This window comes from Simochromis diagramma, unplaced genomic scaffold (assembly GCF_900408965.1).
Source record: "Simochromis diagramma unplaced genomic scaffold, fSimDia1.1 OVJJ01000585.1, whole genome shotgun sequence".
Taxonomy (NCBI): Eukaryota; Metazoa; Chordata; class Actinopteri; order Cichliformes; family Cichlidae; genus Simochromis; species Simochromis diagramma.
In genome coordinates, this window is record NW_024387398.1 from 5,380,268 (window position 1) to 5,405,562 (window position 25,295).

Consider the following 25,295-nt stretch of genomic DNA (forward strand, 5'->3'; position numbering starts at 1 on the left):
TAACCCATTTTCTTACATGCTTTTGTCTAATACGTGTAGTATTCTTCTAAAGTAAACCAAAGGATTTCAAAAATGAGACTAAAAACTAAATATTTTTGACACATTCTGTAAATGTTGGGTTATTTAATTAAAATCTTTTTGGCTCTGCCTTTCCTTTACACACAATGTATTATTAAAGCAAAGCTGAGCTCTTGTTTAAGCTCTGATTAATATTTTTCTTGTGAAATAACTGCTTTGCTACGAAGAAGATGATAAACCCCTTTTTATTCATTAATGGGAACAAATTGAATGTTTTTCAGACTGCCTTCCAATTAAAATTAAAGTGGATACGTTATTGTTTTACAGCAGAACGTCTGTCTTTGCTTATTATCAAATGAAGTGAGGAAACATAATTAAAAAATGAAGAAATAGAATAAAAGCTAAACAGCCTATTTTTAGACACACATGCTGCTAAGTCTGCATCCAATGTTTGGCAGTCAGCACGAGTGTTGGTGTGAATGACCAATAGCGGTTGCTGGGCTGGCTGATACTGACCATCTGTGTGTATGTTGTGTGTGTGTATGTGCAGCTCCCCGCAGACTTCAGCAGACTTCACCTGGCCGACGGCTTACACCCACAGGTGACCCACGTCTCCTCAAGCCACTCAGGATGTAGTATCACCAGCGACTCTGGAAGCAGCAGCCTGTCAGACATTTACCAGGTAAGTCCTCCCATCCCTGGTGCTGGATCCCCAGCTTGGACTCCCTTGGATAGCTAAGCAGGTGCATGGTAGTTTAACTAGTTAATGCAGCCATAGCTGAGCAAGAGGAAATCATAAAGATGCTAAAACATTTATCAGTCTAGCTAGGGCCTTTTTGGAATTACTGACAAAAGTTAGATAAGAAGAGCACTACCACTCATGAGCATGCCATAAATATGGAGCTACAGCCAGTTAGCTTACCTGACTGCAGCCACGTAGACTTAATAAATAAGATGGATGGAATTTCCATGTCTCAAAAGTGGACAAGTTTAATATTTGCCTTCTTTACAAAGATCAGCTGGGGATGATGACTGTTGCAAAGAGAAATCTGATTATATAGAAGTCTATAAAAGTCTACTTTTTACTTTATTTATGGCTTAGGTTAGCATTTTGTTAATCAGATAAAATTCTCAGTCTACAGTTTCAAATCATATTTAATACAGTATCATGTTCATTTTGTGGATTACTTTACATCTAAAGTAAACAATAAATCAAGCTGGGCATACCTGTGATTGGCAAACCACTACCATAGAAACATGTCGTTTTATTGTGTCTGATTTCTCAGTCACTGATGTGAACATAAATAGCAATGATCAAAATTTTCACTGTGAGACTTCATCACAGTGGCAAGGTCCATCTTTTATATTCAGTCTGTGTGGTAATAATAAACCAAATGTATAATGCATCAACTGCTAAGCATTAAAAGTGTAGCTGTTCCCCTCTGATCGGGACTGAGTTTGTTTCCTCTCCTTTGCAGTGTTTGTATTAACCTGACTAGTTTTCTGTTCACCTCATTAGACGAGGCAGACTTACCGTGTGTTTTCCTGCAGTTTCAATTAACAAATACTCATTGAGCTGGTTTGTTTTGACATAACCTTGTGATGAATTGTAAATAATGAGAAAAAACATTGATTTGCATGATTTGGGGTGTGTGTGTGTGTGTGTATATATATGCTTCAGTGATCTAACATGTAACATAGCATTTAAAATCTGTGATATAGAACAAACTTTGACCTCATCTGAGACCAAGTCTTTATGGAAAAAATGTTGGAAAAAACACATGCTTTTTGTGAAATGATGACTATGCCTCTGGGAATGTGCATTAGTCTCATTAAGGAGGACTAATTTTCTTTGGAAGAATTTTAAGCCTTTTTTGCCAGACATGTTATAAGACACTAATGGGAGACTTTTGCTACGCAGCAGGGGATGAGCAGACAGGCTGCTGGCTGCAAGCAGGTGGTCCAGCCTACATCCTGACTCCAGCTCTGCCTTTCATCACCTCAAAGCAGAAGTACAGGACTCCCACAAAGCTGTGATATACAGTCTCATGTAATGAGGGCACTTGATGAGCATTTTTGTGCTAAAATATTAGCACGTGTAGCCCTTACGTAATTTGTTTTGTGGTGTTGAGATATGTGTAACGTGATGAAGGATGGGCTCCCTCAACCCATCCTTCATCAAGGCCAATGCTTAATTTAGCAGTTTATAAATAACGTTATAAAGATCTATAAACCAAAAGTGTTTGGTTTGCTTGCAATCCAACCCCCATCCACCCACCCTCACCAAGCCTTTTCAATTCTGCTGGGTAGTTATGAAAACATAATCAAAGTTAAACATTTGAAACCCAATTCAAGTATGTGCACTCAACTGATTGTGGACGTGCCCCAAACTCTGCAACTAATCCGCTTAGCATAGCACACCCACCCCATTGGCTCCTAATTCTGTCACCTGCTGTGTGTCTGTAAATGTGTGTTATGTTTGTAAGCAGGATTGTGGATGTGCTGTTTGCTTCGACTGACTGTGGTTGGTGTGCATCAGGGCACTCATTCAGTATGCTCAATACAAACAGTCTAATTGCATATGAGGGGTGTGTTATTGTGGAGCTCTGTGTGTTCTATGTGTATATGTTTTGACCATGTTGTGGCTGGCTGGGGCAGGTTGAACAGGCTCTACTGTCCCCAGTCTGTGATCCTGGTCTTAGCACCATCTGCTAGCAGCTCTGTGGCGGCCTCTTGATTTTTTTTTTTTTTTTTCCTCTCAGTCTCTTTCTCCTCTCACTGAATCACAGACACTGTTCTGTTTTCTCTTGTTTTTTTTTTTTTATTCAGCCTCTATATGTTTGGTTTAACTTCTACTCTGCTATTTGTAACTTTGGCTCAGAATACTGTATTTCAATTCCTTAGCTTTGATGACGAACCTCTTATATGCTTCATACGTGCTTCCTCTGTTTTAACCGTTTCAACAATCAAAATGCTTCAGATACCTTCGAGTCAAAGTTTGGCTCTATTCTGTATTTCACTGTTATATTTGGACTGTTAGTTGGACACATTACGCTATTTGAACCTGTCTCTTTTGGCTTAAGAAACTTGTATTTTCTGGCACTTTACAGGCAGAAGGTTTAATCAATCAGTCAATCAAGAGGATAATCATGAGATTACTCACTTCTGAATTTCTGGGATGTCTGTCAATCAGGCTTGAACAGACACATTCTATGGATGCTCCATCAGATTGTGATTTGGGAAGCTGTGGTTTTGAAGCTTTTGGATTTTTCTTTTTGTCTGCTTCTGTTGAAGTTCTTGAGCACTCTGTGCTCTCTATCTTCTCCTAATCATTTCCTGGCTTAAGTGGAAATTGTTATATAAAGCAGTTGTTGGGCTTTTTTTTGCTATCCAGTCTACAAGATTCTCCTCATTTTTATCACAAACTTTTAGAAAATGAACACCATGCAGACATGCCTCTAATGTGGACAGAAAACATTGAAATTCTAACCATGAGTGCACAGCATGATTTCTAAGACTGTTGGTTTATGCAACATTGCTTTTTTATTATTAGATAAAGTTACACCCTGCATGTTTCAGAATAAAAAACATTTTAAATGTGCAGAACATCAGAAACGAGGAATGTTTGCAGTGCTCACTGGGGCTGGTGTTGAATAAATGGATCAGAGGATACTTCATAATTTACACTTGAGATCATGTGAAGTTGATGTTGGTGAAATATGCTTGTGTTAAACATTATTTTTACTGTACACATTTTTGCTGAGCATACTGGAGTCTAGATTCTGGATGGAGTACTGAATAGTCGAACCACCAGGCTATTCCACTGCTATCGCCACGTAATTCCCACGTCACTGCCAACATGGCGCACTGTTTGTATCTGAATAAATCATGAAATTGGTCCTTCAGAAGGACTTTGAAAGCATTGATCCAAGAATAGCCCTAATGAAATATTAACAACACCTGACTTGCCCACTGATTCTTAATGCTTTCTGCACATCTATGGATTTCTGATACATGCATGGCATGAAAAAAGGGCCGTGCATGAGCACAAAGGCAGCCGGGCCCTCTGTATTTAAATGCAATATGAAAGCATACACACATGTTTGACAGCTGGCTATGAACTGATTGTTGTATGTAACCTTGAGTTTCTAATGCTGTATTATGTGGGTTGTTAAGTGTTGTGAACCAGTCTAGTGTTTTTAAAGCAGACTGGTCACATGATCCTCTGTAGTTTTATGCAAGAAGTTTTCCTCTGTACCGTGTTCTGCTCCATACCTAATCTGTGACTCTTCACTTTCATCGTGTTTGCAGGCTCCACCCACCAGGGTGTGGACCAGTGATGCCCAAACGGCCATTCAGACACTGAATCATTAAAGAGCCCTTTGCACATGGCGTTTGAGGAGAAATGACATGGGGTTTCTGAGAGAGACCAAGCACAGGGAGACTGAGCATTAAAAAATTAGAAGCAGACTGACAGTCTGGGAGATGAAGATGCGTCTATCTCTGGGATTTTGCGGACAGTTTGCAAAGGCAACCTATTCTTCTCTTTCTGTTAAGAGGTTTGAGATTGAGAACCGTATTTGGGTAAGAGGGTTCACTGTTGGGAGGTAGCAGAGCCGATGTTGTGTTGCCTTTTTTGTGACTGCTTTGACTTGCTCTTTAAATGGTTTTCATGTTGTGTGAGTGTGAACCAGGCAATCTGGCCCCTCTGTCATTTATAGAAATACTTTCTTTGATGATAGCAGATGAACTCCGCTGGTATCGCTCGGGCACAAGTAATTGCATTACGCTTGCTTCTCATCTTAGTTCATTTTCACGGCTTCGCACATATTTCATCTTGTGCTTTCAAAGAACAGGATCTGGCTGCGAGGCAGGCTGTGGCGTTTGCTGTGGGGGAGAAAAGAGGGGAGGAAAGTTGAGAGTTAATTAGCTTGTTACTATGCATAGCAGACTGTTTTGTATGCAGTGTTGACGCCTGTCTTTCTCCTACTGTACTGATTACCTCTTATCAGTTTCAAGAAATGGGTCAAATGTGCACAAAGGAATTTGTTTTTTGTGTCACAGCTGATTTTTTTTTCTTACTGTAAAATGACTTCTGTGTGTGTGTGTGTGTGTGTTGAATGTGCTGCTTAAAATGAAAAAAAATTCACTGGCTGTTTACAATATGTTTACTCTGTCCCCGTTTGGACAGCTGACATGGGTGGGGATTTATTTTTCAAGCTTTTATCTGATAATTCAAAGCTTTCCCTGTAACGAGCATGGAGGTTGGTCATTCAGTGTCTCGCTAGTAGACTCTCGAACTCGAACAAGGAGCTGGATAGATGAACGCGTTTGGCCTTGTGGTGGCGGGATTGCTGATGTTGCACCGAGCCGCAGAGTCCCTGCTCGTGTTTATCATTGACTCATGGCTTACCTGTTGTTTCTTTCTAGGCCACAGAAAACGAACCAGGTGACATGGACCTGAGTGGCCTGCCAGAGACCGCTGTGGACTCTGAGGAGGACGACGATGAAGAGGACATCGAGCGAGCGTCCGACCCCCTCATGAGCCGGGACATTGTGCGGGACTGTCTGGAGAAGGACCCCATGGACAGGACCGACGATGACATAGGTGAGCACCCAGCTAGGGATTGAATTTACTTGGCTCTTCATGACTATTCTGATCAATAGCACTAGTGTAAATATTCAACCGTGCAGTGTTCATTGTGGAAAAAATATCCTGCCTATTCTTGTGCATGCCTGAGAGTTCTATATTTGAAGACATCTTTAGAGAATGGTGTGAAAAATACCAATTTAAACAGAAGCCCCAGTGTCCCAATTTTAGATTAATTTATGCTTTATAAAAAGCCACTCCCTGCTTTCTTATTTAAATCGTCGCCATAAATTTACATTTATCTCAAGTCTGTGCTTCTCTCATGATCGAGGCTTTCGAGTAATTCTCAAAGCCCCATCAGGCTTGCAGTAGCATAACTCTTAAGGCTACGATTCTTCTCAAATGAAAATGATAGGCATTGTTTAAAAAAAAAAAAGTGTGCACACTCAGCTTAGCGGCAGATGTGGACTTGGGGAGGATGATACATTGGTGGACTGCGAGAGAGTAAGAACAAGTGCCAACCCCTCCCCCACTTCACTTATCTCCCTGCTGTACCCCCTCCCCTTGCCAGCAGGCTTTTCTAGGTCACGCTGGCACATCCTCTCGCCTCACCTCTCCCTGCGCATTAAACTTTTAGTGCTTCCGCAGCTTCTCACACGACGCTGTTGCCATGCCAAGCCCAGGTCAACCAGTACACCACACTGCTGCTGGTTGGTAGATGGCGTATAGAGGTGTGTTTTCTTTCTGTGAGCATCAGTGTAGGTGTGCTGCAGAAAGTCCTGCACCTTGTATTAAACCTAGCATGGGCATCTAGCACTTGCATCCAATCACATATTCAATAATGAGAAACTATACATTTGCACCAAATTCAGAATTCATTGTTTTTCAATCGTCATCATGAAATTTAGAGTTTTTTGATCTGTAATTAGCTGTAATTAGCAGCCAGGTGCTGCTAATCAGAGGCACTTGATTGACTGATCATCAGCAAGTGTGAGCACCTCTGGAAAAGCAGAAATTTGGGTCGTTTGGTGGTCTGGAGGACACCGACCAACACAATTTTCCAAGGAATGAACGTCTCTGCAAATTCACCCGAAGGTCAGAATGTGCTAAGTGAAACTTTGAAGAATTATAAATGAATCCCAAGCACTGCATCTCAGACTATACAGGCCACAGTTAACATAAGAAAACTAAAGTTTGTGATAGTAAAAATACAAAAAGACTTAACAAGTATGGATTGTTTGTTACGAGGGGAAAACCTCTCGTTGCAACAAAAGCATGGCAGCACATCTTAGGTTAGGCTACAAAAGCTGTGCATAAACAGAAGCCAACAAACCTCGATGAACTAAAGAAATGTTGTAAAGAAGAGTGGGCCAAAGTTCCTCCACAATGTCTTGAGAGACTGGTAGTCATGCAGAAAAGGATGACTTCAAGTTACTGCTGCTGAAAGCAGTTCTACAAGCTACTGACTCATGGGGTGTGCTTAGTTTTTCACAGGCCTGCATGGAGTCATGGGAAAATGTTTTCTTTTTGGTTTTCTCCCACATGATTCTATATTACATCCTCTTTCATCTGTTGTTTCATAATGCCAGTCATACTAGCCATCATATGACATTTGGAACCTGTTTTTGTTTATGCGTATAGATGTGGGGGGGGTTTCTGCCGGGTTATATTGTAAGAACCACAAAACTATTTAAGTTAATTAAAACCTTTGCAAATGTAAAGGTTGAAAACATTGAATGTTAGAAGACAAATTTAATTTATTACTTTATGCTAACAATAAAATATTCACATTAAGATCTGTTAAAAGCACATTGTGAAGGATGCACATGTCTGTTCATGGCTGGATGGAGATGTGTGAGGACAGTTGGCTGTAAGCCTGATCCTCCCTGACAGCACACCCACTATGATTTCACTTCTGGTTCATTGTCTTCAATAACTCCCTTAAGTCGCACAGAGGTCGTTGAGTGAATTGTCAGCAGTTTTCCTCGCTTGCCTTAAAGTTTTTATCAATAGAATTGATATTTGGCTTTGTCTTGTCCACATAATGATTTCTCCGTTGGCTTGATATAATTGTGGTGATGATCCATTTTGATGCTGGATTGAGGGCAGTGCAGACCTGCCAGGTGCACGCTACGCTGCCCGCCCTCTTTCTCTCCTCCAAGTGTCTCTTTGATGCCTTTCCTAAACTCCTCTGCTGTCTCTCCTTTGTTCCTCTCGCAGAGCAATTACTGGAGTTCATGCATCAACTGCCAGCATTTGCCAACATGACCATGTCAGTGAGGAGGGAACTCTGCGCTGTCATGGTTTTCGCTGTGGTCGAACGCGCCGGCACCATCGTTCTCAATGATGGAGAAGAGGTGCGTGTTGGTGCATACTCATGCACACGTAAATCCTGTCTTGTGATTGTTAAATTTAATTCATATATGTGTGCGTGCGTGCATGTGTGTGGGTACTGAACCTTAGTCTCACCTCTTCACACCAATGAATCTTTCTTCGTCCATTTGATATTTTTTTTCTGCTCTATTAAACTTGAATAGTGGGCATTGCTTATCGACGGGTCTTTCTAGGATCCTTTAGGCGCCCAAAGCAGGCCTCAGTTGTTTCATCTCTCTGTTCAGGACGCTGTTTCAGTGGCAGTTTTCTTTTTTCGCCGTAATACATCCATACAATAGGATGCCTTTAAGGCCTAGCCACATTAGTAAATGTCCAGTCATAAATAATTTAAGGTTCATTGAGTGCATTGTTGCTGTCAGGGTTAAGGAAACCACAATGGCAGCTTTACAGAAAATCCTGAAAATACTCTTATTATTGTTATTAAACCTAAATGTGCCCCTACTAATAATACTTTGAAACTCCTTTTTTCTTTCTTAAGTCTTGTTTTTTTCCTGGGCAGCACCAACAGCCTCTTGCTTTTGCTGTATTCCTCTGAGGAAAATAAGAAACCATCTGTTAGTGCAACAGTCCCCTTGTAGTCGCTACATATGGTTCTTTTTGATAAATAACTTTGACTCATTAAAGGACACCAGCTGTTGGGAATGTTACTATACTGAAGTTAATCTGATGTGTGAAGCTGTTAGTGTATTAGTTTTTTGTTTTCTTTCTTTCTTTTTTATTTATTTATTTTTGATCTGACCTCTGTGATTGTTTTTATGGCTCCAGCTGGACTCATGGTCGGTGATCCTGAACGGTTCGGTGGAGGTGACGTACCCTGACAGCCGGACAGAAATCCTGTGCATGGGAAATAGTTTTGGGGTGTCACCAACCATGGAGAAAGAATACATGAAAGGTGTCATGAAGACCAAAGTAGACGACTGCCAGGTAAGAGCCTCACTTTAAGTACTCCTGCTCTAGGTGTTGGTCAAATGTATTGCCTGGGTTTACAGGTCAGTTTCTTCTGCATCATTTCCATGTGACAAACATGGGTACAAACCCTGCCATGTTCAGTTTTTAAATCCCACTGTGACCCACTTGTGCTGAAAGTGTTTGCACTCGTGACACCTAAAGTTGCTGCAGGCAATAGCATCCTTTTAAACGTGTGGAGCAGCTATTATGAAAGAAAATAGGCCAGCTCATGAAAAGAGGAAGATCATAAGGTTTTCTTCTAACTCTGAGCTAAAGTCGGTGGCTGGGGTGTAAAAAATTGTTCCCATTAATTAGTGAGTATCTTATTTTTATGTATTCATTTGGTTGCTATGCCATCAGATGTTATAGGTTATATTACTTTAACACTTTATCTTCCAGTTATTGTGTTTGAATACTATTAAGCATATGTAATTAATGTAAATTTACAAGTTTCTTTCAGTCACCCACTAATTTGAGTTTCTCTGTTGTGTCCAGTTTGTGTGTATAGCCCAGCAGGACTACTGCTGCATCCTCAACCAGGTGGAGAAGAACATGCAGAAGGTTGAGGAGGAAGGAGAAATTGTTATGGTGAAGGAACACCGTGAACTCGACCGCACCGGCACCAGGAAAGGGCACATTGTCATCAAGGTAACCATTAAAAATCAATTAACCTGCGCTTCTTTAAACCCCATAATCTCAAAAAAAGAAGTCCATTAGAAGATGGCCTTATTTCACACTTGATTTATGACCTCAGTAAACACAGTGAGCCGTATGTACTTGATGCTAGTTTTAAGGCTTTTTAATAAAGCAGGAGTTCCATCTAGTACATGGTTCCATATAGAGTAAAGCAGGCTAGCATTTCAGTTGCAGTTGCAGTCATCTTAAGGATCTGCCACTCACTTGTAATGTCTTTCTGTTAAACATCAGGGCACACCGGAGCGTCTCACCATGCACCTCGTAGAGGAGCACTCAGTGGTGGACCCTACATACATCGAGGACTTCCTGTTGACCTACAGGACCTTCCTCTCAAGCCCCATGGTCGTGGGCAAGAAGCTCCTGGAGTGGTTCCACGACCCAAGTCTCAGGGACAAGGTATGATCAGCAGGACTCTGGTATATCTGTTCAGATACACTTTAGGCAGCCAGACTTTGTCCATTTACTCACAGACGTGGTGTAAATTTATCTCGTTTCACAGAATTCTGAAAGACTTGAATGTTCTTCAGACATGTTGGATTCACATACATAAAATCCTCAGACATACTTGACTTTTGAACTTGTATTTAATTAGTTGTCAGTAGGTTTAGAGTATAAACAGTTCTACACTCATTCCTCATGAAATCTTTGGACACGACTGAGTGTGTGCATGTCGATCATGTGATCTCTCCAGGTTACACGGGTAGTCTTGCTGTGGGTAAACAATCACTTCAATGACTTTGAAGGTGACCCTGCCATGACTCGCTTTCTGGAAGAGTTTGAAAACAATCTGGAAAAAGAAGTAAGTGTAAAATATAAAGAAATGTGGAAAAAATGTTTAATTCAGATTTCTAATTCATTGTCCTCATTGTGTTTCTTTAAGAAAATGTGTGGGCACCTAAGACTGTTAAACATAGCATGTGCTGCTAAAGCCAAGCCACGGCTGGTGACACTAACCAAGCCGTCCAGGGACTCTCCACTGGCATTCAGCCTTCTCGGAGGTCAGGAGAAAGGTTTCCGCATCTTCATCGATGCTGTGGAGCCTGGAAGCAAAGCAGCAGAAGCTGGCCTTAAGCGTGGAGATCAAGTGAGTTGGTTCTCTCCCTCTTCTAAGGTTACCAACATCATACACTTTAAATTTTGAGCAGAACATTTCCTGGTAGTGCCGTTTTTATTCAAAGCTCATTTAGCTGCAGAACACTTTTTCTCTGTAGGCTACAGCTGTGCAGACTAACACTTCAATTTTCCTGTTTAAGTAAATTTTTGTTGTGAAATTGGTTTTACATTTTGCTCTAACTAGCATTAAAAGGCCTCTTTTGAAAGTCTCAAATTGAACTTGCCAGTAGCTCTGGGCACCCTGTGTTGGCTTTTTTTCCTCACAACTTGACTGCTCAACTATTTTCACACTCTGCAGTCCTTAGGGCTTTAAGCAAAGTCCCTTAATCCTTGAAACCATCTTGAGAGCGTCTGGATGCGAGTTAAGCCCTCTTGACTCCAAACATCCCCTGCAGCTGTTTCCTCAAAAGGAAGCAGAGAAACTGACATCCATAAGGAAACATTCTCTCTCTCATATATTCTTCATACTTTCTTTTTTATACAGCTGTAGTTAATGTCATCATTCACCCAGTACCTGCTCTTTCAGAGCTTTAGTATTAATCTTATTGGTTTTTATCATCTTCTCAGTAGTGAACTCGCTAATCACTCCTGATCCTGAAAGAGTAGTTTGACTTTGAAAAAGTAAGCATTTACTGGCCTCACAAGAGCAGATGATGGCCTGTATGTCCATTACGGTTAAAGGTGACTTCCTCTTCTGCCAAAGAGGAAGTGGCAGCTCAGTTAGATGATCGCATTTAAATGCAAATATCCGGCACCTATACAATGGTCAGGTTATGAAGACAAAGACAGGGCTATTTGGAAATGAAAAGGAAGAGTCCTATTAATGTCAAAACCATATGTTGATGATATTTATATCCTGTAGAACATGCATGAGCTTGGGAGTTTAGGGCCTCTTTATTATCTAATTAAACTGCATAGTTCAGAGATTAATATTTGCAGTGATATAACGCGGCCTGCAAATTGGCCTGATGTGGTGATAACAGATGAGTTTTAGTACTTCCTGCGCTGGAGTTCTGTCAGAATTTAAAAGGCACTCTGTGGTCAAATGATGTTCTTGTGTTTTAAATCCATGGGCCAGATATGATCATCAAACACACCAGGAGGTTGGATTTTTAATAATTATGCATAAGGTGCTAATTTAGACATGATTCTTTTTCTAACAAGGAGCTGGCAGTGTGTTCAATTCATTATTTTTGCTCTTCTTGTTGTTAACAAAAGAATGCAAAATGTCAAGGTCCCAGTTTTGGAGCCACAACATAATTTTTGTGTTTCTTTATGGGTTAGAAAAACAGGACGCTATTGACATAATCAGCTCTATTGTTTTTCCTCAGTCTGTTCTCGATCAGATGTATAACCCTTTAGTACAGTAAGTTGCTTAAAATTGTGCTGATGGCTTTCTCCGTCTTTCCTGCAGCTCTTGGAGGTCAATGGACAGAATTTTGAGAATGTCCAGCTCAGCAAAGCCAATGAGATTCTGAAGAACAACACCCATTTGTCCATAACTGTGAAGACAAACCTTTTAGGTAAAGCATATTATAAGTTATGATAACTTGTCAACATCCACCAAATCACTGGTGATCCTATGACAATTAGAGAGAGAGTTATAGTTATGTCAACAGCAATCACTTTTTTTTTTGTTGACTTGTCCAAATGTTAAAGCTTATTACTGAACAAAAAGCATGTGGATAAACTAATAAAAAGGTTAAGATCTGAGAGTAGATGTAGGAATGCTACAGTGTCTTTAATGAGTCTTATTTTTTTTTTTCTTTTACATTACACACCTGTCTAGTGTTTAAAGAGCTGCTAACAAGGCCAGAACACGACCATGATTTGGATTGTGAGGAGGAACATGATCGAAAGAATGGGGCACCCCACCTTCCAAAGATTGGGGACATTAAGAAGGCCAGTCGCTACTCTATCCCCGACCTGGCGGTGGATGTGGAGCAGGTGATGAGTCTGGAAAAGGTCAGCAAGAAAGCAAAGACCAACACAGTGGGAGGACGCAACAAGCTGAAGAAAATCTTTGATAAGACGCTCACCAGCATCCTGCCCCCTAAACCATACAAGTAAGAAGACCTCATTACTTTTAACTGTCACGACTTAATTACCAATAAAAGCAGCTTTGCATGTCTAGATTTCAGTGAGAAATAAATATTTAGGACTCTGTGCAGCATTTATATTCAGTAGACTCTGAACTCTGTGATTTTAATATCAATAGGAAATCAAAGCCTCCTGATTGGAGCTGATTAGATGCAGAAACTTCGTTTCTGATTTTTCCTGACACTTTGACATGTTGCTCTGAACGGTTATGCAACGTGCACCTGCATTTTTATCAGTCTGCCAATCAAATGCAAGGCTGAATCAGAATTACTTTGAAATGCCGCAGATAAGAAAGAAAAGGTATTTGTTCATATAAATTTAGTTCCTAATGAGAGCAGGTGTCCATTTCCCACAGGGCACCATTGAAAACGTCTTTTAGCTGAACCATATATAACCTTTGCTTTCACTGCTGTGAAACTCCAGGATAATTAACATGGAATACATCATATGGACTGCACAGCCAAATGTGTTTTCATCCTCCTTCTCTTCCAAACACAAATATCGCCCTCTGCCTGTTGTTGACAGAACTGCTATCTATAACAGACTCCCCTCTGCTCGCCCTCTCGTTTCCATAGCGACGTTTGCGTGGGCCAATCACAGGATGACAGCATAGTGGGAATGAAGCAGTCCAAACAGATCCCACCAGCTCTGCCAGTCAGCGGAAACCTCTCGTCGTCAAACCCAGACCTCCTGCAGTCACACCACCGCATCCTCGACTTCAACAACCAGCCTGGTGTGTATTTAACCACTACATGGAGCTCGGGAAGTTTGTGGCATCAACACATTTAGAATGTTCAAAAATACTCTGGCATTATGTCATTTGTGGGGAACAAACAAAGAACCGCTCACTCAAATAGTGTCAGATGACTAAACATAATAAAATAGCTACCTAAACAGTTGTTCCTCCACTGCTCACGCATAGCACAAAATAAACAAGAAAAATACAGTAATATGGTCTTTATATTAACTTCTGTCCATTATGTTGTTTATATCCTTTCAGTCCCATTGATAATGAGTAAGTATCGTCTCTCCTTGTGATTCTGCTTCTCCTGGACAAATCATATCTTTGGCAGTGCTTTCAACCTTTATGTCAGACTTATAGACATTAATCTGTTAGAGTGCAGTCGCTTAATCTGGAGTCATAGTAGTACAAAGCTAATTCAGTAAAACAGCAGTGCAATTTTATATTTCCTCTGGGCTCATATGTTTTCATGGAGATTTATCTGATCTGCAAGATGCTGGTGTGGCTTTTGCGGGCATGGGATTGGTGATAAGCTCTTGATAAAGCTTGACAGTCAATCAGTTAATCAATCACTGTTTCTTAATCGGATTCAAGCTCTTCAGATTTCAGGAGAACGATGGTAACATATACCACAATTACCATTGTTTGTCTCTCCCAGATATGTCAGACCAGGTGTTGCGAGTCTTCAAGGCGGACCAGCAGTCTCGGTATATTATGATCGGGAAGGACACAACCGCTAAAGAAGTGGTGGCCCAGGCTATCAGGGAGTTCGCCCTGACTGCTGCACCGGAGGCTTATTCACTGTGCGAGGTGTCTGTCACACCTGAGGGCGTCATCAAGCAGAGACGGTTACCAGATCAGCTTTCTAAGCTAGCCGACAGGATTCAGCTGAGCGGCAGGTAATGACTTCTTTATCTTGATGTTCAAACTGCAACATCAAAAGTACATAAAGAGTAGGAATAAAGACGGGTTTGAAAAGGCCAGTTCCACCATTCCTTGCTTGTCTCCTTTACATGGATGGTGATGTGCAGTATAGTTTTTATTGCCGTTTAAGTAGGACAAAACATCTTAAATCCAAGAAACCATCCTTATTAAAGAAAGGATAAATAAGAATGAATTGGGATGGAGTGATTGACCTCAGTTCATCTTTTCAAGATCCCAGTGGATTAAAACTCATTGTTTTATCAACAGCATTAAAAAATCCTAAGCTTTTTACAGTCCTAGCAGAAAATTCTCATGGATACAGAGAGAAAAAATGGCAAATGTTTAACCAGTATTTTGCAATCCATCTTCCTCCATCAGATACTACTTAAAGAGCAACATGGAGACAGAGACGTTATGTTCCGATGAGGATGCCCAGGACCTCCTTCGAGAAGGACAGATTTCTTTGTTACAGCTCAGCACTGTGGAGGTGGCCACGCAACTCTCCATGCGGGCCTTTGAACTTTTCTGCGCCATCGAGCCCACCGAATACATCGATGACCTTTTCAAGCTGCGCTCAAAGACTGGCTCTGTCAGCCTCAAGCGCTTCGAGGAGGCAATTAACCACGAGACCTTCTGGGTGGCCACTGAGGTTACGCGGGAACCGAACCAGCTAAAACGCATGAAGATCATCAAGCACTTCATCAAGATAGCCCTGCACTGTCGCGAGTGCAAGAACTTTAGCTCCATGTTCGCAATCATCAGGTGAGACAATGAATGTGCAATAAACTGATTTCTTTTACATTTTGGGTCATATTTTTAAGTCATATTAATATAGAGAAGTTCTTCTGTGTTGTGATGTCTGTACAAATTGTTGTACTGATTATATATTCACTGCCACGGCTTTCCCTATAGTGGTCTGAACCTGGCTCCAGTCTCCAGACTAAGAGGCACATGGGAGAAGTTGCCAAGCAAATATGAGAAACTGTTCGGGGACCTGCAGGACCTCTTCGACCCTTCAAGAAACATGGCCAAGTACAGGAATGTCCTCAGCAATCAAAACCTCCAGCCACCAATCATCCCCCTGTTCCCTGTCATCAAGAAGGACCTCACCTTTCTACATGAAGGTAAAACAAAATGAAACAACCGACTTTATAAAATAATTATGGATTCCCTCAATTTTTTGTGATTGGCAGTATTTTTGCAAAGTTCCTGTGTGGCAGATTTACTCTAGTGTTTTTACATTATTTTATATCTGTTTGGCTCAGATCTTTCACTCGGTAAACATTACTATATTAGACACTACACAACACACACAGCTGCAGATTCTGCACAATTTTTCTGAAAGGAGCCAGTGTTGCCAGATACTGCTGATAGTTTCCAGCTCAAAATCTATTCAAAAACTGCCAATATGCACACAGGCCCACAGAGTTTAATCACCACTGCACTGCATCAGATTCAAGAGCAGTCCACACTAGCGCTCAATCATACACAAAACAAAAAACTATTCTTACTATCGGTTTGCAGGCAAACACTTTTGCATTATCACCTATCATTTAAAAGCAACCTAAATAACAATCCATTTTGCAAAGTCGAACACCCAGGCATGCACACACATACAACCCATTTATATACTATATATATTTCTAATCTTAAAAAGTGTGTATTGTTATTGAAATACAGGACAACTGGCTGTTTTTCATGTAAGCTTTTCTCAATGTGAAAGCCAACTATAAGTAGGTAACTGCTTCTTGGTTTCAGTGTGGTTCTTTAAATATTGCAGTTAGCTTTCCTATCATCTGCTATACATGGAATTATCCATAACTTTAAGTTTACCTCTCTGACCAACTTCTTTATGTACAGACCACCAGTGATCTCAAAACAAATTGTGTTGATTTGCTGTATAAATGCAGTAACCACAAACAGAATCTAATTGTTTCAAGGGGTAAAAATGCTTCACGGTTAGCCATATTTATCGCCGTAGTCCTCTGTCACTTGCTGTAGTTTTTAAACTCTGTAATTGATCTTTTTTTTCTTTGGCTTTTTCAGGCAATGACTCTAAAGTGGACGGCCTGGTGAACTTTGAAAAGCTGCGGATGATTGCCAAAGAAATTCGCCATGTTGGTCGCATGGCGTCTGTCAACATGGACCCAGCCCTTATGTTCCGAACAAGGTAAGATATTTAGGAAACAAAGTCAGATCTTTAGATTCTCAAGGACCCTTCACTCTCCCTGTAGGACCAGCCGGCACTGCGCTGACTAACCAGCTCTGTGGGGTTAGCCGGTTCACGTAGATTGAGTCCAATTCCTGCCTCACGCTTTTCCTTTAAGCAGCTGTTCTCTTTGACAACTGCTTCGTCTAGCAACTGTTTCCTTGTACACATTGTTGGCATAAGATGTGCTCAGTGCTTCTGTGAAAGTCTCTTTGTCTAATCATGTCTCCTCTTAGTCGAGTGTTACCATTTGATTTCCTTTCTGCTGACTTTCATGTGGGTCTGTTGGTGAAATTGCTTCTCTTTGGTGATCTTGGTGGTCTTTCCTGTCCTAAGCTTTGTCTCCTCTCTCTCTTTCAACTCATCCACCCTTTGCCCTCCATGCTTCTCTGCTCATGGCACACACCCTCTAGGAAGAAGAAATGGAGAAGTTTAGGGTAAGTTTGGTGACCCTACAACCTTTGCCCTCTCTGCACCATGCACCCTTTTTTTCCTGCAGATTTGCCTGCTTTTTTGAGTTAAATCCGTTTTGAGTTAAATCCTTCTAACTCTGCTTGACGCTAACCTATGGATATTCAGTGGAACAAAGGTCACATATGCCAACATGAGGTTATAGTGAATTATTTGAGAATCAGTAAATAATGGGAATAATTGGAATACTGTTTACGACATGAGATAAACACACGCGTGACAAATAAAAGGATTATATCCAGCTTCCAAGTAGCAAATGTGACCTTTTTCTGATATGTTGTTTCCCAACAAAATGCATGCAGCTTCTGTTTTAAAGTTTTGCCTGTCTTTGATGGTCGATCTGCTTATCAAAGCTCCAAACAGCCAGAGATTCTGGAACTGAAATACTCTGCAACATGCTTTACATTCTTGTGGTCAAATGGGACACCATTGTGCACAGCCAACATTTAATGGGAAACATGCAGATTTACATTTCATTCACTCAAAAACAAAAGAAAGCAGTTTGACATCTGCAGCTCATGATTAGCACCTTAATCTCGTAAATACAACATCCATGCCTTGTAGCTGTGAGATTGTTGTCTCGTAATAATATCTCTGAAATGTGGTTTGTTGTTGTTATAAGGTACTACTTGAAAATGTTTTATTGAAACGTGATAAATTTATTTCCACCATCGAGAACAAATGTGGCTTCTCATTGACTAACACCACAGGCGACTGCCAGGGTGCTGTTTGGCTGAGACCATGTGCAAAAAAACATGCTTTCACTACTACTACTACTACTACCAGCTCTGACTCAAACCACAGAAATGTAAACTATGACTGCACTACTCTAGCCCCTCTTTCTACTGCCCTGTTGTTTGACTGCAGCCGTCATCGCTCAACCTCTCCCTCTGCCGTCTGGAATGTCTGGAATGTTTTGGAGTTGGGAGAAATGACTAAAGCTGGTCTCTGCATGTTCGAGTTTTAAATACCACGCTCCCTATGTAGCCTCATAGTGTCAAATATACAGTTTTACTTCAAAATCGAGTCATTTACAGTCTGAAGCCACACCTTTTTTTGTCTTCTTGTTTGTGCGTCTCTGTTCCTCTCTATGTTCATGTGCACAAGCAGGTCGCTAAGTCAGGGTAGCGCCAACGCCGCCGTGCTTGACGTCACACAGACAGGTGGGCACAAGAAGCGGGTGCGACGCAGTTCCTTCCTAAACGCCAAAAAGCTTTACGAGGATGCCCAGATGGCTAGGAAGGTCAAACAGTACCTGTCCAACCTCAGCCTGGAAACGAATGAGGAGAGTCTTCAGACACTCTCCCTACAGTGTGAACCCTCCATTAGCACATGTGAGTTTGTTGCAGTTTTTCTTCTTTCTTTCAGTTTTTGGGGTTTGGGGAATTTAATAGGGAAAATGTGAAGTTACAAAAGATCGAAGCTTGAGCGCAATTCTCCTGAGACATACTCATACCCTCACACATACTTCACTGCTCAGAATCAGATCCTCAAGGACTCACTGGCATGAAATAAAAATCTGAGTTACTTAGCCAATTTCCTCATTGTTGATGCCAAACCTCCTTTGTTGTTATTGCACTGGGGAGTAGTGGTCAGAGAGACTCTGTGAGGCGTGCAGCTCAGTTTTGATCGATACAAAAGTCTTAAGAGCAAATTTCTTCCTTCTAAGCCCTTTTTAACACAATTACCTATTAAATGTAACTTACTTACTTATTTCCCACTACTCAGTGCCCAAAAATGCAGGTGGGAAACGACCAGACACTTCTCCAGTTGTGCCCAGAGCTGCGAGTCAACAAAGGGGTCAGCTGGCCAAAGGAAACCAAGCTCTCCAGGTCCCCGCTGTGGCCCTTTACCCATCTCGAAAGAAAGTGCAAGTCAAGGATCTGCCACCATTCGGTAAGATGAAGATTACCCATAACCGTCAGTATTCAAGTATCATTTGAGTTTAATGGTATTTCCCCCTCCCATCATTGAGAGAATAGGATACGTGTTATTCTAGAATAAAGCTTTATGATTGTGAACATTCATTGAATAGTTATGAAGGTAAAATTCTTGGGATTTGAATCTTTTTATTTTTTAATTGGTTTAGCTTTCCGTACAGGTGGATACAGTAATGGTGCATGATTGCATGAACAGCATTCTGAATAGATCTTCTGTTCCCTCGTCCTTGTACATGCTCCTATTACCTTGTCCTCCTCATCTTTTTATTTGCAGACAATGGCTGATTCAGCTTCTTTGTGACAGTGCTGCCACCAAGAGGCTGGCTGGCAATAAGCAAATGCAAAAAAATCCCAGACAATGCTGCTTAGCGTCCCAGCACCCTTGGGGACTGGCAGTGTTCCTCATGTTAATTCTGCTCATCTTTTTGCAAATGTCCACAGGCACCAGTTCCCCGCAGTCTCTGAAGAAGATCCTCGCTCTTTCAGAGGAGGGGAGCGAAAGACACCGGAGGCAGCCAGAGGACACCATGTCCAATGCCTCCTCCCAGCTCTCCTCCCCTCCCACCTCCCCCCAGAGCTCGCCCAAGAAGGGTAAGCCAATAATCCTCCCTCCCTCTGACACCACTCTCCAGTCTGCAGTCATGGTGAGCTACAATTGCCACCTAGTGGCTGCCACTATGTACTGCACGATGGCTCTCATTGTTCAGAGTATGAGAGACCAATATGATATTAAAGTTGACAGATGATACGTGAATAAGAGTTGATTTATACTATAAAACAGATACTGTATGGATTTAATTTAGTCAGCCAGGTTTAAGTTGTGTAAAAACAGAGATAAGCACTTAGAATTTGAATGCTTTTCTCATAATCACGCGCTACTTTTACCAATGACTATGAATTAAAAACTGTAAATTCTGATCTACTGCAAGTACATAAATGTATCGTCTTCCACTTCTTCCTCGCTCCTCCAGGTTACAACAGGATGGGAGACACCTACTCAGACTCTGGTCACAGTGAGATCTCCTCTCGCTCCAGTCTCGTTAGTAACTCCTCTTTCGACATGGCCCAGGAGGAGAGGAGACTTCGTCACTCCGGAGTAGTCGGGGATTCTCACATTGGAGGATCAAGGCTAGAACGAAGAGCCACAACTGACCCCGATCAGTACAGTCTTGGGTAGGATTACTGAGAACTTGATAAGTGAATCATTGTTTTGTTTTGTTTTTTCCCTTCTGAGGTGAAGCGTCGTCATCTTTTATTCTTTTTTTAAACATCATATCCTAGGTCATATTCATCAATGCAGGACTGTCGGGGCATTTATGCTGGCGGCCATACAGTACTCTCCTCACCCAGTTCAGAGGAACTGACTCAGGATCAGGGAGACCGTGTTTCCCTCGACGCTGCAGACAGCGGCCGCGGTTCTTGGACGTCCTGTTCCTCTGGCTCCCACGACAATATCCAGACGATGCAGCAAGGACGTAGTTGGGAAACTTTGGCCTTTGGCGGTGGTGGAAGTGGAGGCGGCATTGGAGGGCTCCCTCCTGGCGGGCCAGATGCCATATTAGGGGGATCAGCTGCACTGTGGGCAGCACAGGCAAGGGGGAGCTGGGCATCTGCCAGCTCCTCCTCGTCCTCAGCAGCATACTGGGGGGAGGACTCCGAGGGGGATACCGGCACCATAAAGAGGAGAGGAGGAAAGGACGTCAGCACCGACCCAGAAACAAGTAGCATCACATCCACCGGGTCAGAGGAGGCAAAGCAGCTCGGCCGACCATCTCCATCACCCATCACTGTCGGAAATAAAGGCGGCCTTTGTGAGTGACTGCTAAGTTTTTGTTTTGTTTTTTTTATGCACCATTACGAGTCGGACTGTTTACTGACTTGATTGCAGTGACTTTCTAAAGTCTTTGTTACCTCACAGTCATGAGGAGACTCCTCAAGTTTGTGCACCTCACAAAGAAACCTACACGTACCTGCTATATAACACATTTTAGACCTAAAATAATGTACAGATTCCAGTGGTGCTGAATTCTTTCCTGGCATGTCCTAATATAAATATTAAACATTATACATTCATCCTGCAGCAGCTCAGTGTCTCATTATTGCGGCCTGCCCCACAGTTTGAGAAACATTGGATTAAACAAACAAATGTCTTTGTGGCTTTAGTTTGTAATCCAGCTCATTTTAACCAATGATGTTTGGGCAGGCTGTGGTTGTCCCCGCAAAGACCAAGAGGGAAATGTATCTGGAAACCATCAGCTAGCATTTTGCTTTTCACAGTTTTGTTGTTCATTCCTGAACAGTGACTCGGGTCCAGAATTTTGGCCGCGATGTCCACTGGCTGCGCTGAATGGGGCCCAAATATCAGTCAACCCACAGGCCAAATCATTAGAGGATAGCTGTTGGGTTCCCAGATTGCTTCTCATTTAACTCTTGGCAAAAAAAAAAGAAGAATGAAATGGGCATAGATCCAAAATTATGAGGTAATCCTACATCCTATCGAAGGATTGTTTTTCTTCTGTGCAGCAGAGCAGTCCAGATTTGAGATGGTAACATTTAATGACAGCATCTTTAAATGTTGCATCTCATCCTCTTTTTCCCTTAATTTTTGATTTGTCATCTTCTGCTGTCGCTGCCAAAAAAGCTTCATAAAACACATCATCACGTGTCTCTCTTTTGTATCCCCTCAGCCCGAAAAGAGGGCCGTTACCGTGAGCCTCCCCCGACTCCCCCCGGCTACACTGCCTTGACCATCTCTGACCTCGCTGAGGGACAGCACTCAGCCCAGTCTGTTCCCATGTCCACAGCGACCCACTCAGGCCGGCGGCCACCAGACTACACTACGGCTCTGCAGCGCTCGCGCATGGTCACCCAGTCGCCCGACTCCCACCAGGCCCACCAGGGGGCCAAGCACCGGGCAGGCGGCCTCCACCGCACTCGCTCACCCGCCGAGGAGCAAGAGCCTGAAGAGGAAGAGGAGGGTGAGTCCTTGTCTTCCAAACTAGTCGCTCTGAGGAAGCCAGTGGCACAGCATACACCAGAGACTCCCAGACCATGACAGTGTGTGTACGGGGGTTATCAGGCAGGGCCCGACTCCCCAAGGCAGGTAAAAACTAATTTATCAGGTTGCCCCCTCCACACCAGTGAACCTGCATGTCAGCAGAGATGCATACAACCCCCACAGCACTAGTAGCACCGGTCCCACTCCAAATTCCAAAAGTCAGTGGAAATTAAATTTGATCTGGAAAGTCTTGATTTGGAGTGGGACCCTCACCTCTTACCCGCAATATGTCATCATGCATGAGTCATACTTACTGGATTAGACTCACTACTTCTCTGCCACCACGCATTCTGCTCTTCTTCTCTCACTTTCTCACACACCGTGTCCAAACAGCATTCATCAGCAGACACGGTGTTAGGATCCTCTCACCCATGCAGTCAGTGCCTGAAAACATGCACCTCCATTCACCTGCACCAGCACACCCCTGACTCGCCTGCAGTGACTCTGAACATACTGTGTGTCGTTGTAGTGGTCTGGTGTAGCGAAGAAAGATCAAAATGTGGATAGATGTGCACTTAAGTAATAAATGTATAGACTAACATGAAAGGCTAGTTTAAAGAAAGGCTGATGTGCAAGCTTGAAAAAAGGTTTTAGTTTAGGTAGTTCAGTATGCCTGCCTAATAAACAGCTGTTTGTTTACACACTAAAAGCAGCCACAAAAAGAAATTTGACACGCAACATGAAAATATTTTACCAAAATTGACATTTTAGAACCTTTTTCCCCACCCACAAGCTGCCTGTCCTTGATTTCATCCATGATTTGATGCAAGAAATCAAGAACTGGAACTGAAACAGACCAAACAGACTTTTTGAGAGTGATGACTCAAAGAAGGCCATTGGAAGGAAAACGGTGAGAGAAACAGTAAAAAAATTTCCTGCCGCTAATATACACAAAAAATCCCGATGTCAACAAATCATCTCCAACCTGTTAAAAATAGATACTGCAGTGCATTTCCAGTGGAGGACATTTACAACTGGAAGCTTAAATAAAGCACATGGAAATGTTAAAGCTGTTTTTTGGCTTCGTATGTCAGAGGTTTCAGGAAGACAGCAAAGTGAAGTGTTGGAGTAGTGAATGTATCTGTGACATCTGCCATGCAATCTAACATGGCTCCATGGCAGAGTTGGCATCAGCAAGTTAATTATCTGGGCAGTATCTCAGGCAAAACTATCCGAGCACCATGCCAAATGCGCTTGGAGAAAATGCTTTGAAAATCCTTTATTGCTTTACATTTCGAAAACGCCACAGTCTGCCTTCAGATGACTGAGCAGCACTGTTGTACTGCGGTGTTTGTGTCCAATCAAACAAGTTTAGTCAAGCTTTGAAAACTTCCCTCGAAAACTTCAGATTGATGTGAGTTAAGGCTGATCAGAAAAATGATGGCATTCTTTGGTAATATTGTTGGCATTACATTAAGTAAAAGCTTCCTGAGCAGTGTCTCAGGCAGGTTTTCATTCTACGCATTGCCACTGCTGACCTCATTAACTCTTCAACTTTATTACATTCTAGCTCATGCATTCATTCAAGGTAACCGATGCCTATCTTTGTTTCTCTCTCCACAGAGGATGAACAGGTGTCAGCGGTTTGAGGGACAACAGTGGACATCTTTTTGCAGTAACTTGAAGTGCCCCTTGTTCAGGGTGGGCAGGATTAAAGAGACAGGCAAACAGACTCATCCGTGACATAATGTGCCTGCCTCCTCCACTTGATTCTCCCTCCTTATTGGTGGATTCCTCTGCTCATCTCCCTCCTCCGCCTTAAAGCATCATGGAGGGTTGAATGACCCTGCATGCAAAAAAACAAAACAAAAAAACAAAACAAAAAAAAAAGATAAAAATACTGTGAAGAAGAGATGGAGAGAAGGTCAAAGACGATTTTAAAAAATGCCTGGCACTTTGGAAAAAATAAGACTGCAGAACCCTGACTGGCACTGGGTTTTGGGGGGGCTTCACCCAAGCCACAGACACACAAAACCACATAAATATTACTGTTACAAACAGGACTGACTTCTTAAGACTGCCCACCACCACCGCCGCCGCCACCACTAACAAAATCCCAGACCTTGCTGTTGACACCACAGCATCATGACGTGTTGAGCTTCATCTGCACTTTCTCATTTTCTACTTTCTAAAAAAAAAAAAAAAAAAACAACAAAAAAACCAACCCAAGAACAAATAAAACTACAAAACAGACTAATGCTGAAGACAGAGAGAAACGGTTGACTTGACTCTTAATTTTCAACTTCCCACTAGATTTTTTTTGTTTGTTTGAGTTTTCTTTCTTTGATTGCACTCTGGGGGACCGAAAAGAGAAATCAAGTCAGCCCATAATTTCTCTGCCTGGACTGAAATGACCCATCTGTTGCTGAGGGTTTGAACTCTGAATCCAGTATTATCTCATGTCACATATGAAAGCTAATCACTTGTTGGTTTAAATCAAAGAGCTAGGAGGAGGACTCAGGTGGGAGAACCAACGTGCACACATACACAAACAGACAGAGACACACACACAATACATTTTGCATACCCAAGCATAAACAAAATCACAGTTTAATTCAAAAGCTAGCACTTTCAGCACAATATCAGATTTTACCAGATGCTTGCTGCCACCCCCCCACACCCCCGGATAACAGGGTATGAGTGAAGCATATCAGCAGAGTGTGTCTGGAAATATCTCAGTCTTTGTATCATCTAGTTGCTTTGTTTTACACTGAGACTTTTGATGGCGATTATAGGAAAAAGCACAGAGATGACCCACTGGGAATCACATGAGGCTTAACGGTGTTGGTCTCTACAGTGCATCAGAGGCACACAAGCGAGCTAAATCGAGAAATCTAAGAATCATAGTACAAACTGTGAGCAGCAATCGAGCACTAATATTAGAAAAGTTGCCTTTCATTCCGTTATTTTTACTGATGAAAGGATCACAGACCAGCAGCAGGGCTGATTTTGTTTTAAAAGCTGCCAGTGTGACTCTACCTTTGCAACATGATCTTGTAATAGTCTTAATATACACCCATTTCCCTTCCAAATGAAAATATCCACTAATTCAGATTTGGCTTCTTCCCGACACAAACACACGCCACATCTCA

General features: G+C 42.1%; 1 protein-coding gene across 14 annotated transcripts in view; it reads left to right on the forward strand.

Moving 5' to 3' along the window:
- rapgef2b (Rap guanine nucleotide exchange factor 2b) overlaps positions 1-24,367 on the forward strand; it is a 75,947-nt gene extending 51,580 nt beyond the window's left edge. For 4 of the 14 annotated variants that reach the window (XM_040010081.1, XM_040010084.1, XM_040010092.1 and 1 more), the window contains 24 exons: positions 569-700; positions 5,449-5,626; positions 7,829-7,965; positions 8,768-8,926; positions 9,446-9,598; positions 9,878-10,042; positions 10,338-10,445; positions 10,527-10,730; positions 12,174-12,282; positions 12,549-12,825; positions 13,435-13,592; positions 13,860-13,874; positions 14,260-14,500; positions 14,904-15,287; positions 15,438-15,649; positions 16,572-16,695; positions 17,148-17,171; positions 18,313-18,539; positions 18,934-19,101; positions 19,587-19,736; positions 20,117-20,318; positions 20,427-20,956; positions 21,833-22,248; positions 23,767-24,367. In XM_040010081.1, the coding sequence (XP_039866015.1) occupies positions 569-700; positions 5,449-5,626; positions 7,829-7,965; positions 8,768-8,926; positions 9,446-9,598; positions 9,878-10,042; positions 10,338-10,445; positions 10,527-10,730; positions 12,174-12,282; positions 12,549-12,825; positions 13,435-13,592; positions 13,860-13,874; positions 14,260-14,500; positions 14,904-15,287; positions 15,438-15,649; positions 16,572-16,695; positions 17,148-17,171; positions 18,313-18,539; positions 18,934-19,101; positions 19,587-19,736; positions 20,117-20,318; positions 20,427-20,956; positions 21,833-22,200 (4,425 nt within the window). In that variant the 3' untranslated portion in view covers positions 22,201-22,248; positions 23,767-24,367. The remainder of the gene's footprint in view (positions 1-568; positions 701-5,448; positions 5,627-7,828; positions 7,966-8,767; positions 8,927-9,445; positions 9,599-9,877; positions 10,043-10,337; positions 10,446-10,526; positions 10,731-12,173; positions 12,283-12,548; positions 12,826-13,434; positions 13,593-13,859; positions 13,875-14,259; positions 14,501-14,903; positions 15,288-15,437; positions 15,650-16,571; positions 16,696-17,147; positions 17,172-18,312; positions 18,540-18,933; positions 19,102-19,586; positions 19,737-20,116; positions 20,319-20,426; positions 20,957-21,832; positions 22,249-23,766) is intronic. The other 10 variants (XM_040010085.1, XM_040010088.1, XM_040010094.1 and 7 more) reach the window with 8 other exon arrangements.
- The last annotated feature ends 928 nt before the right edge of the window (positions 24,368-25,295 follow it).